The sequence below is a fragment of the Mauremys reevesii genome, linkage group 7, assembly GCF_016161935.1.
Source record: "Mauremys reevesii isolate NIE-2019 linkage group 7, ASM1616193v1, whole genome shotgun sequence".
Taxonomy (NCBI): domain Eukaryota; kingdom Metazoa; phylum Chordata; order Testudines; family Geoemydidae; genus Mauremys; species Mauremys reevesii.
This window is the reverse complement of record NC_052629.1, coordinates 49,685,266-49,698,357: the sequence shown is the minus strand read 5'-3', so window position 1 is coordinate 49,698,357 and position 13,092 is coordinate 49,685,266. Positions and strand designations below refer to the sequence as shown.

At 41.7% G+C, this 13,092-nt stretch overlaps 1 protein-coding gene across 10 annotated transcripts in view; it reads right to left on the bottom strand.

Moving 5' to 3' along the window:
- Positions 1–1,903: 1,903 nt before the first annotated feature.
- Positions 1,904–13,092, bottom strand: part of CCSER2 (coiled-coil serine rich protein 2) — a 198,278-nt gene continuing 187,089 nt past the window's right edge. For 8 of the 10 annotated variants that reach the window (XM_039547824.1, XM_039547826.1, XM_039547822.1 and 5 more), the window contains one exon: positions 1,904–2,750. In XM_039547824.1, coding sequence (XP_039403758.1) covers positions 1,920–2,750 — 831 coding nt within the window. In that variant the 3' untranslated portion in view covers positions 1,904–1,919. The remainder of the gene's footprint in view (positions 2,751–13,092) is intronic. The other 2 variants (XM_039547827.1, XM_039547828.1) reach the window with 1 other exon arrangement.

Below are 13,092 nucleotides of genomic sequence, written 5' to 3'. Positions count from 1 at the left end.
GTGCTTAGTCTTATTTTGATCAATTTATATAACAATTACTGCAATATTAATGCTAAAGTAGATTTTTTATATGAATTAACAAAAAACGTGGTTTGGTTTTATTTCAGAACTGTATAACCAGATGTGAAATGAACAGATTAAATTAAGTGTACTTATGGATTTATTTCGCCTCCTGCTGATTAAAAGCAAACAATGTGAGCACTTTGCTTGCATTGTTCATGTTCCATCTATTCAAAAGTTTAGGTCGCTTGTTATTTTTGCACTGGGGATAGCCATTCTTGGCTTAAGAAGGGCCAAAGTTTATTACTGAAGATTCCTGTGGATGTATACATACACAATATATTCCCTGGAAAAAGTGTACGGTAATACATCTTCCTTCAGCAAAAGCCTAAAACAGTGTTATTGCGTGTTGTTTCTCTGTTTTATTACACACTGGAGAGTAAGTTTTTGAAAATACTAATTCTGACAGTGTTCTGCTGCTTGAGTCTCAGGTACATATAAACTGAAGAAAACAAGATGCTATGATTTTGTGGGATACGAGGGTAAATTTTTGGAACACTTTGCTGGACATGCACTTAATCTATAGTGTGTGCATTTACAAACTTTATGCCCCCGCGGCTGCCACCTGACAAATATTTAAAGACCACCTTCAGAGATAATACCTACCCAGAGAGAGCAGAAATATCTTACCTTATTTTATTTACCCACCGAGTTCCTTCCCAGGGGGAAAAAAAAAAAGTACCCTTCTCTGAAATACTCAGAGTACCAGCTCTGATTATGACATCATAGGATTGCTCAAAGCAAAGCTGTGGGTTTTAGTAAAAAGTAATTTAAAAAAAGTTTTATTATGTAAAATAATTTCAGATCCCTACATCTACACCCAAGTTTTGTGCAAACATTTCAAGTCAGATACTTCAGTCTTCCAATAGTAAACAGGAAGGCAATAAATACAAAAAATATTACAATAAAGTTAAAAGTTCTTAATTAAAATGTATGTTATGAAACTCTCAACTTAGGTGTCATGGACCCTCTATCCCCAAGGCTCATTATGCACCATCTCAAAAGCACCTGCATTAGCAGGTTTTTGCACAAGTATCCTTAGCACTCAGTTTCAAAAATTTACCCAATAATGGCTATTAAATAACACAAAAGCATATTACACTTTCACTACAATTCATGGATGGATTGATATTTCTGTGCAATAAGAGCCATTTCACCCTGTGAGATCTGCTTGCCATCTGTGAATGGTGAAGATGAGCTCAAAAGCAAATAGAGCAACATTCTGATACCTGTAGGAAAACAAACCTAGATTAAAACAACATTAAATACATGTCACTAGAGTCATGAGATAATTTTGATAAATACGAAGATTTTGCATAGGCCTCTGGAATACAGAGTCAAATTATGGCCAGGAAAAGATATGCTAATAGATTAGGTCTCTGTATTATTTTCCACTGCTATAATCCTAACTGGTAGTCAGAACCAAAAGATTAGATTGAATAGTGATTTCCCTGTCTGATAGTCCACATTAATAAAAAACAAGAAATGATTTCCGCAAGCAACCTGCTCTCCTCAAATGCTTGGTGAAGCACCCTGGAAAAGTGTTTAGTGGTCATCACAGGCTTCAGCATTTGTTAAGTATTGAGAGAGAGAGAAGGGTAATGTAATCAAGTTGCTAATGCAGGCCACAGGTATAGTTAAATATAAACCATTATGTTCTCTTAAGAGAAGCTGCAGAGTTTTTGATAGCATCAACTTCCAAACAGGTCAGATTGGAATAGGCAAATATTAATGACAGATTCCACTTATAATATTCATTCAGGATTTGGATAACAAAGCCATAACTAAAGCAGTCAATATATGATAAGCAATTGATATACGATTCATTCCAATGAGACGTGCATGTGGATGTCATGTTTTTAATGTGTCTTTGGTTTAGGGAGGCGGGAATGCCGATTAGAAGCCAAACTATCCCCAGAACGCAAACCAGTATTCTGATTTTGCACATTTTCCTTTCTTTGTGCCAGCGGCCTTGGGATGTTAGTCTTGGAATGGGAGTTCTGAGGTTCTTGACATATAAGCATCGGGTTGCTTATTTGTTTTGATTTAACAAAGGAAATAGTTGGCGGGCGAAGTTTAGAAATTCTCTGACTTGGTTTACTCTTTAGGTGTGTCTGGCTAGATGTTGGTTGTAGCTGTGTTGCACTACTTGGTGATGGTAGCTCAGCCTTGGAAGCAGTGGGGCAGTTTGGGGATGATGCAGTATTGGCTACTGAAGGAGGCACTAAAGCATTCTGGTTTGGGGGCTCTGAAGCTCTTAAAGTCTTTGGCTGAGAAGCCTGGTTTGGGGATGAAGGTTGACTTTTCGCAGCTAACTTAGTCTGCACATCTCTAGCATCCATTTGGGTAGGTGTCTGACAAGAAGAGGGAAGAGACTGTAGTGTACCATCTTCATTACTAGCCAGCTCTCCAGGTTCTTTCGCACTCTTTTTAACCTTCAAATTGTCCTCAACAGGTTCACTCTCATTCAGGTCCTTTATATTTAAACGTTTACTCAGTAAAATGTTCAACTCATTCAGGCTATTTGTGTGAGAGCCATTTGCAGCATTTTGATTGTGATGATCACCGTTTTCATGCAGGCCCTGTTTAGGGTATTCACTGTGGGCCTCGGTATGTGGTGTTTTTATTAATTTTCCCTGGGCGAGGTCTGTGGAACTGGGAAGGCTGCTGGAAGGCTGTAGTACTTGAGGCTGTTAAAAAGAAAATACATTAACATATTAGACTAGGGAAATGTATATAGTTAACATTTTAAACTCAAGATGTGCTGATCTGGTGCTTGACGCTTACATATTCAGTTTTTGTGTTAAGAAGTTAACTTCGTCAAACCAGGGGGGGATCCATGGGATACATACAAGCGGGACTGGTAAATTATGCACAAAAGAATTATGCCAGCACTAAAATATACATATCAAAACAAAATGAAAGACAAGGAAAGAAACTTACTGATTGATTTAAAGCAAAGAATATGAAAGAGATTGTCAACTAACAATTGTATGTTTTGTTCTTTAATTGTATTGCACTGCAGTAACAGAGCCATGTCTGAGTACTGGTAAATTCAGATGCAAGTGCCTTTAATAGCTAATAAAATTTGTTATATTACATCTATCTTATCTTCTGCCCAATGCACATTCCAATTAGCTATCCCAAGCCTTTCATCAATTTTAAAGATTTTTAAGAGTAGGTAAGGACTTTACTGGACAAATTTGTGTTTGAAGTGCATTCTAAAGACACCACTTATAAAGATTTAATTTTCTTGGCGAGCTGAAGACAGAAGACTTGATATAAAGCTTGTCCTAATTAGGTTATTGACTAGATTTATACAGCTGTTTCATCCTAAAGGCCATTCAAATGAACTGACGGAGATACACCATGTAATATCTTTCTGTTGAATGTATTGCGTTCATCACCAGATAAGCATGGTTTAATGAAGACTCTACATTTTATCTGAAGGGAGAGTCTAGTATTATAAACAAAAGAATTGCCAGTACCTCTTCTGGGGCTAGGGTGACCAGATGTCCCGATAAAATCGGGACTGTCCCGATTTTGAGGAGTTTGTTCCATGTCCCAACCAGAGTACAGTCAGGATGCTATTTGTCCTGATTCTTTGTTTCCTGGTCTTTGGCGGCAATTCAGCGGAGAGTCCTTCAGTCGTAGACGATCTTCAGCGTTATTTCAGCGGTGGGTGCTTCTGTCTTTGGCAGCAAGGTTTATTACCCACCGCCGAAATACCGCCGAAGACTGTCCGTGACTGAAGGGCTCTCCGCCGAATTCCCGGACGGGTGAGTGTTTAAAAAAAAAAAAAAACCCACACAGCGCCCCCCCACGGCAGTCCCGATATTTTCCCCTTAACATCTGGTCTAAACTAAACCCTTCTGTAGGGAAATCAGCAAAAACCTCGTCAACCTTGTACACTGATTTTAAAAGAACTGCTCAAGATTCTGTAATTCATAGCATTTTTTCCCCAACAAAACCTACCATACTGCACTTAAGCTATTAAAATTCAACATCTGATTTGGATAATTTTCTATTTTTCCTTTTTAAAAGATGAACTACAGTAAAATCTCATTTTGAAGATGGCTTAAACAGAGAAGCAGAAAATCATTCTTCCAAATCACACTTTTGTTTTTGTCTGATTCTATGTACATAGTAATAGTACATAGTAATAGTGTCATACATACACCATTACAATGAATCAATAAAGCAGGAGCAACATTTCTCATTAGGCTACCTTGACTGAACTTTTTAATCATTATTACACTGAAGACGAGGATTATTTGGGGTTTTTTGCCTTTATTTTTAATACTTGCTCAAACAAAGTAAACACATTGCAAAGAGTAGTTCAGACTGCTACCCAGATTAACAAGCACCTCAGCTTTCATTGGCTTTCTGACATGTACTTGGTAGGCTCACTCTTCAATGGGGTACAGAGTACCTCCACTATAATTTTCCATAAAGAGCAAATTTAAGGGGAACAATAGATCACTAGAATTTACTAATCTAATTCTGATTTACTGGAGATTTTTCCTTTGGATTCACGAACTCCGCCTTTAGCCAAGGTTAAACTAGAGATTGGACCAGTGATAATAATGACTGACGAAGAGATAAGTACAGAGACACTAAACACAGTGAAAACTGGTACTTGTATAAAGAAGAAAGTGTGATAAATTGGAGAGAGATGAAGAGCATCAAAACATTACTTTCATAGTAAATTATTTTTCCCTCCACTGATTAACATCATCAAATTTCAGAGCAGTGTAGTAAACTTCAGCATTTTCTTTCCTACCAAGCAATTCTACTACAGATACAAAAAGGATGTTTCATAAGCTATTAGCAATTTTTAAATACACAAATCAAAGTTTAAAGAATAAATCCTGGCAAATCTGTCAATTTTTCAATCTTAATGTAATGGATATGGATAATACCTGTACCTCAAACTAAAACCTGTTATTCCAGAGAAGACTTGCACAACAAAGAGGGGATGATGTTAGCCCAATAATTCATTGTTTTGAGAACCCATTTATAAATTTTAAAAAAAACTGTTGAGAAAATTGAGCACAGATACAAGTAGTCAGAATAGAACCATTCACAATGCATGTGTGCTAAAGAACCAAAATACGTGAACAAAATTAAGATTTTCTAATCCAATTTAGAAAAAAACAAAATGGATTATTTTTAATGGCACCAAGTACTTTGTCAATGTTTATCATACACAAACAGCTGTTCACATTTCCCCCCCATTTTTAGTAATAAAGGAAATAAAACCAAATATGTTAGGCTTGAAATTAGACAAAGGTTTCTAACCATCAGAGGAGTGCAATTATGGAACAGCCTACTGAGGGAAACAGTGGGGGCGAAGGACCTCCATGACTTTAAGATTAAGCTGGATAAGTTTATGGAGGGGACGGTATGATAGGATAACGGGTTTAGTCAATAGGTCAATAACGTGCCACACTGGTAATCAGTACAAAGGGTCAATGTTGGGATATTGTTAGCCCTTTCCAGAGGGTCTGGCTGGAGAGTCTTGCCCGCATGCTCGGGGTTCAGCTGATCGCCATATTTGGGGTAGGGAAGGAATTTTCCTCCAGGGTAGATTGGCAGTGGCCCTGGAGGTTTTTCGCCTTCCTCCGAAGCATGGGGCAGGGGTCGCTTGCTGGTGGATTATCTGCTACTTGAAGTCTCTAAATCACGATTTGGAGCATTCAACAGCAGAGTCAAGGGAGAGAATTAGTTCAGGAGTGGGTGGATCGGCTTATGTGGCCTGCATCTTGCAGGAGGTCAGACTAGATGATCATAATGGTCCCTTCTGATCTTGAATTCTATGATTCTATGCGTGAACATTAAATTACATACATAGCTATGTGCTAACCTACCCCAAAAATAATTGATAGTCAAATGTTAATCAAAAAGTGTAGTCTATGAAATGTAACAGTGAAAGGGACAACCTTCACCCCCCACTTAAACTTACATTCTTACAATGTGTGTAAGCATATCTGAAATGCTAGTTAGAAACTGACCTTTTATTTATGCTGTATCTGTGCTGCCATTTTATAAAATAACACAAAATATTGCTTAAATTGAGTAATGGCATGGTAAGCACTTGCATTTGGGATTACAGAAATTGCATGGAAGATATTAGCCAAATGCATAAAGACATACATACCTAAGACATCTTTCATAACCAAAGGATGCCAACAGTTGACCCAAAAGTGGAAAGCAGCATTAGATCTCAGCAAACTATGAATCTTATGACATAGCTTTAGCACAGATGTCTTTGACATCTTCCAGTAAATTTCCAAGTACTAAAAATGTGGCCCTCTGTTTAAAATGAATCACAAGGAGCCTAACACTGATCTCACAAATATGACTTCAGTGGTTACTCCTGATTTATACTACTGGAAGATCAGAAGAAGACTGAAATCAGCAATAAATAGTTCATCACAGAAGGGGAGGTTACCTGTAGCTGGAGATTCTTTGACATGTATGGTCCCTATCTGTATTCCACTGAAGGTTATGCGCCTGCACCATGCGCCTGGAGCCAGAGCTTTTCAAAGTAGTAGTGTCTGTTGAACCGGGCATGCAGCCTTGCATTACCTGGTGGTTTTACCTGAGGTGATGAAGGGCAGAGTGGACTACCAGCGTCTCCAGTTCCTTCTCCACTGCAGATCTACCAGATCCGCAGCACAGAAGGAGGGCGAATCTGGAATACTGATAGGGACCACATATCTCAAAGAACCTCCAGTTACAGGTCAGTAACCTCTCATTCTTCTTCAAGTGATGGTCCCTATTGTATTCCACTGAGTGTGATTAACAAGCAGTACCTAGCTAGGAGAAGAGTGTGAGGAACATGACAGAACTGTGGAACGGAGAACCTCTGCGCCAAATGAGGCATCCATTACAGAATCATGCACTAGAGCATAATGAGAAAAAAGGTGTGTACTGAACTCCACGTGGCTGCCTTACATGTGTCCACAATGGGCCTGTAGACTCTGTAGAGCCACACCACAATTCCTAGGCATAGATATGCCAGCACCAAAATGAAAATTGTACTGCTCACGGCCATTTTTTTACAGCTCTTGATATACAGGATGCTTACTTCCACATCAACATCCACTCAACCCACAGATGGTTCCTAATATTCACGGTGGGTCTGCGACACTTCTAATACAGGGCCCTCCCATTTGGACTCACTACTGGTCCACGAGTCTTCACAGAAGTTTTCATGGTAGCAGCTCACCTCCAATGGCAAGGAATCCTTGTCTTCCCTTACCTGAATGACTGGCTACTGGCAACGCAATCCAGAAAAGAAGTTGGGGAATCGATCTCCCAGCTCTAGGGGTGAGTTTGAACATCAAAAAAAATCAACTTTTCACCCTACATGATCCCTGCATCGATGTGGCCTCCACGTGCACTTACCTGCCGAAAGACAGGTTCCAAAGTCTACTGGACCTGATCGCTTCAGTGACATCCAACCCTTCAGTCTCAGCCAGAACTTGCCTTTCCCTCCTCTGCCACATGGCAGCATGCACATATGTCATAGCCTTTGCTCACCTGCGCTTCCGCGGTCTACAACTATGGCTGCAGGGTGCTTACTCCCCCATTTACCAACCCATGGACATCATTCTCACCATTCCTCCAGAGGTCACCTCCTTCTTCAAGTCTGTTCCGGAATGCCCTTCCTTCTATCCTCACTGAGTGTGACCGCCATAACAGACGCCTCACTTGATGTACTGGGGAGCACACATGGGAGACCGCATGACGCAAGGAACTTGGACCGCTCGAGAAACCAGGATGCACATCAGCATCTTGGAACTTCAGGCAGTAAGCAAGACATGCCACACATTTTTACCTACCATCCATCCATTCTCGTCATGTTGTATAACACCACTACATAAACAAGCAAGGAGGCACAAGGTCCCCAGTGCTGTGTGCAGAAGCTGTGCACCTCTGGAAATGGCACGCTGGACACTGTATCCTCTTGTCAGTGGCTTGCGTACCAGGGACCCAGAAGCTGATTGCTGATGCTCTCAGCAGGAACTTTGCAACCAACCATGAATAGGAACTGCACAACACTGTCATCATGGACATTTTTGGTCAATGGGGAACTTCAAGCAGGAACCTCTTTTTGAATCTCACACCAACATCAAGTGCATTCAGTACTGCTGACACGCTGGTCATCAACTGGTTGAACCAGGTGAACTATGCCTTCCCTCCTCTACCACTCATGCTGCAAATCCTTCACAAACTCTGAGGGAGAGGGTGACCGTCATCCTGATCACTCCATTCTGGCCTCACTAGTTCTGGTTTCCTCTGCTTTTCTGCATATCAAAATATCCTCCACTCCTGCTCCTAACATTCTGGAAGTGCTCAAACAACACAACGACAAACTCAGACACCCCGATCCACAGACGCTTCACTTGACAGCCTGGTTTTTTGGATGGACATCTCTGCTGGCACGAGAATGTTCGTTAGCAGTACGTGAGGTCCTCTCCAATAGCAGGAAGGACTACAGAAGATTATCCTACTGAGCTAAGTGGGCACACTTCATCTCCTGCGCAACAGAAAGGTATTGTTCATGAGGCTATTGGCATCCCAATGCTCTTGGACTGTTTCTTCTATCTGAAGGGATCGGGACTTGCTCTCAACTCCAGCAGGGTGCATGCAGTGGTTAAAAGCGCTTTCCACCCTCTGGTGGAGTGTCATTCCGTTTTAACCCACCCTTTGACTTCCTGGTTCTGGAAGGACCTGGTATCTAAAAGCCTGTCAATCCAGCCTATTGCTCCACAGAGGTACCTCAGCCTAGTCCTTACGTCATTAATGAACTCTCTCTTTGAACCCCTAGCCTCCTGCCTCCTTTCCATAAAGGTCGCTTTCCTAGTCTGCAAGGAGGGCTGGCGAACCAGGAGCCATGATGGCAAACCCCCTCTTTCACTGTGTTTTAGAAGGATAAAGTTTTTTGCTGTGGTTGCATCCCAGATTTCTACCGAAAGTGGTTTCCTGCTTCCACCTCAACCAACCCAAACATTTGCCAACCTCCTTTCCCAAACCACATGCCTCAAATGAGGAACAGCAGCTTCACTTCCTCAGTGTCTGTAGGGTCCTGGACTTTTACCTACAGTGGATGAAGCCCTTCTGGATGTCTCCTAGGATATTCGTGGCCATAGAGAGACTTAGGCAGGCCATCTCCACCCAGAGAATCTCAAAGTGGGTTTCAGGGTACGTTACTCTCCTGTCAGCTATCAGGACTGTCCCCACCAGATGAGATACAGGCCCATTCTACAAGAGTGCAGGCATCGTCAACTACTGTCGCACTCTATGATGCCTGCACTCTTGTAGAATGGGCCTGTAGACTCTGTAGAGGAATCACTCATCTTCTAGCTGAAGAGGTCCTCTTCAAAGGGAGGTCTTCAATTGTGCTCTGTACCTTTCTAGGGAAGCCTGAGGTATGTAGCCAGGATTCTCTCCTCATGACTATTCCAGTCACCATTGTATGTGAAGACATGTTCGCGGAATCAACCGCAGCCTGAAGTATAGTCCTGGAGACCAACTTGCCCTCCTCCAAAATAGCCTAGAAATGTGCATGATCCTATTGCAGTAGTTTATCTGTAAAATCTGCCATCTGCCCATAGTTCGAAAAGTCATATTTGGCCATCAGTGCTAGGTAGTTCAAGATACAGAACTGGAAGCTGGCTGAGTAAAAGACCTTTTTACCCATAAGATATAGCCTCTTGCCCTCGTCAAGGGGGTGGAACATGGAAGCTGTTGTCTGGCCTGCTCCATAGCAGCCTGGATCACCAAGGAATTAGGCAGAGGGTGTGAGAACAGAAACAGACCCGTTTTCTTCCCCTTTCGGGGTGGAGATGCACATGTCCATGGTGTGCCATTTGGACAATGGCGTTGATCGATAGGACCACTCTGGGCGGTTCCAATGCATGCAAGATGTCTAGTAGCTGGTTCAAATTGTCCTGCACCTCCTTCAGTGGGCTTTGAAGAGCACTGTTCATTCTCCTGAGCAGCTCCTGAAACTGACAGTAGTTGTATGGGGAAGAGAAGGGCGTTGATGACACAGGTGAATCTGGAGACGACTAGGGGAACCTCTCCAGATCTGTCAGTACCATCTGAGCTGGGCTGACTGGCATATCATCCAGCCCCAGTTCTGAACATCTACTCGATAAAGGAGAGAGTGGTGAGACAGGGGATTCTTCCCAGGTTGAACCAGATGATGGCCAACCTAGTTGGTCCTGCTGTTGATGCAGTGATGCCCATGAAGCCAGGTACCAGTGGCTCCTGTGCTGAGGCAAAGAAGGGTACTGTCATGGTGCTATCGGAACTCTCTGATAAGCATGCCTTCAGAATGGAAGCAGCGGACCATGAGTAGTGTCCAAAACCTCAGACTCAGAGGAACCAGAGTCCTGTACAAATGGGGGTGTCTACAGGACTGATGGAACAGGGTGTGATGTAGGAACAAGACCAGAGGGTGGCAGATCCGATGTCGGAGAGAAGGCCCTCTTAGCAGGTGAATGGACTGGAACTTATGGAGACCTCATCTGATCTAGGGCAAACCATTCATAAGGACCAGGAGCACATCAGATTCTCCACAGAGAGAGCTGGGGCAGATAAAGGGGCCTGCCTCAGTATCGATGATTCATGCTGCACCAGTGGAGCCGATGCAGGAGAGATGCAGAATTCGGGAACCAGGACTGTTCAATCTAGCGAACAATGTGACTACTTACTTCTCGCTCTTGTGAGCCTTGGAACATGCCACTCCGTGGCCAGAACTGGTGGACAGTGCAGTCTCTTTCTTGGATCTGGAGGAAGACTTATTGCCATACTTATGTGCATGCTCCCGTGTTTCATGGCTAGGCCCCAGTGTGGGATCCATAACGCTGGTCCCGTCGGATCCGGACTGGAACTCAGTGATAGGAGGTGCACTCCTGGATTGTGCAGGCCAATTTAAGGGAGAGGGGAGTTCACCAGCCAGGATCAAACTGCCATCCCATGGAGACCTCCATTAGGTGTGTAAGACCCTGCCTTCCTGAGTACGGGCAGGGAAGGAGAGGCAGATACTGCACCTGGATACGATGTGAGCTTCCCGCAAGCAGTACAGACAGTATTGGAACTCATTGCTGAGTGAAAACAAGCGAGGGCAGGAACCGCAGACCTTGAATCCCAGCATCTTCAGCACAATCCAGTACCCAGACACCAGGGGGAGGGGGGAGAAGAAAGAGGGTTGGCGGGAAACCGACAAAGCGGCATCCCAAAGTCCTTAATCCTACAAAAATTACTATGAACACAAACTACTACAGAATCAGTAAAATCTGAATTATATACAAGAATAAAAACAGTTTTTCAGGAAAGTTTAGAAAGCAGAAGCTCTAACTCGGACCTTGTGGTGGTGAGAAGAAAATGAAGCCGCAGTCAGTTCTCCACACCCTTTAGTGCTTCGGGCGAAATCACGAGGCAATGCATGGGCGCATGCATAGACCAATGGACTCTACTACTCCAGGTTCATGCAAGTAATCCTCAGTGGCATACAATAGGGATTATCATTCAAAGAAGAATGATGGACTTCAGTCAGGGAAAATTCAAACATGTGAATACAAGTGTGTGTGTGTGTACTTAAAGTTAATACCGGTATATATCCAGTAGTATAAATAGTAATGCTTACCTTTACTCAGCAGATTGACTTATCTAGTTAAAAAGTAAGCATCACATTTAATCTTCTAATACAGGTACTTGTAGTGCAATGACCAGTTAGGTCAGAGGAAAGGAAAGATAACAGTTTGAATTAACATTAGGGTAATTGTAAGCGAGGCTATGGGGCAGCCAAAATATTTACACATCACTTTGTAATCTATCTTGCTCCAACAGCAACTACACTTTTCCAGTCCAGAATTGCTTCTTTTGTGCCAAATTAAAACGGAGTATACCTTAGGCTTCATCCAAAATTCAGCAACCATTGTAAACAACAGATGACAGGTTCTATTTATGCATTTATTTTACTGGTATCCAACGGAATTATAACGATGTTTCTTACTCAGATCAAAGTGTGTTAACATTCAAGATAGTGTGTAAGGAAACAGTTTATATATAAATGGGGGGGGCTACTTTTGAAGGGAGTTAAGTAATGTTCACAACATGTTTGTTAGTTCAAACCTATATTTTATATATTTGCATGTTGTTCCTTTGTAGTATAAACAGAGGGGGAACATTAGTATATGAAATTAGTAATAGACTGGGATTAAGTGATTAGCTACGAGAAGTCTAGTACCAGTCTCCCAATGAAATATGAACAAGAAAAAAATCCAATGTCCTGTCCATTAACAATAGTATTTTACTGCATGGAACACATTCAGAAGCTTTCCATTGCTCTACATGATCGCAAATATTGGAGTCTATTTCAGACCCAGTATAGAGGATTATACTAATAGGCTTTATATTTGTTTGATGTACAGAGTGGCCAAGCGCATAGATATTTAATTACTACATTATTTTAGCCTCCTATGAATGTCATAAAGTTACTATGTAACTGAAGATAGTCAGTCCTCAAAACTTCAAGTACAGTATGTAATAAGATTTGTGCACACATTCTACTTATAACAACGCGAGTGAAAGCCTTATTTCTGTAATGGCAAGAGTGTCTAGAATTTTGCACCCATCAGTGCATTGTTAGGTGCACCAATTAAAAATGATTAAATGCAATCCCTGCCATAGTAGCAGAAACATATAAAGCACAATTACTCTTAACTCTTCCAGAAGAAATCTGCATGGTGTCACAGCCAGAAAGAAATATTTAATTTATTCAATGAAAAGGATCTCCACTAAAACATTTGTATTAACTGAGTCACAATGATATTCCAGCACGGAGACAATTTGCAAATAAGCTTAGTGTCATTTATGAATACAAAATATTTAAGACAATGTGGGCATGAAAAAGACAGAAATAAGGCACCATTACTTTAAGAAGTGACAAAGAGTCCTGTAGCACCTTATAGACTAACAGATGTATTGGAGCATAAGCTTTAAGGTTCATTG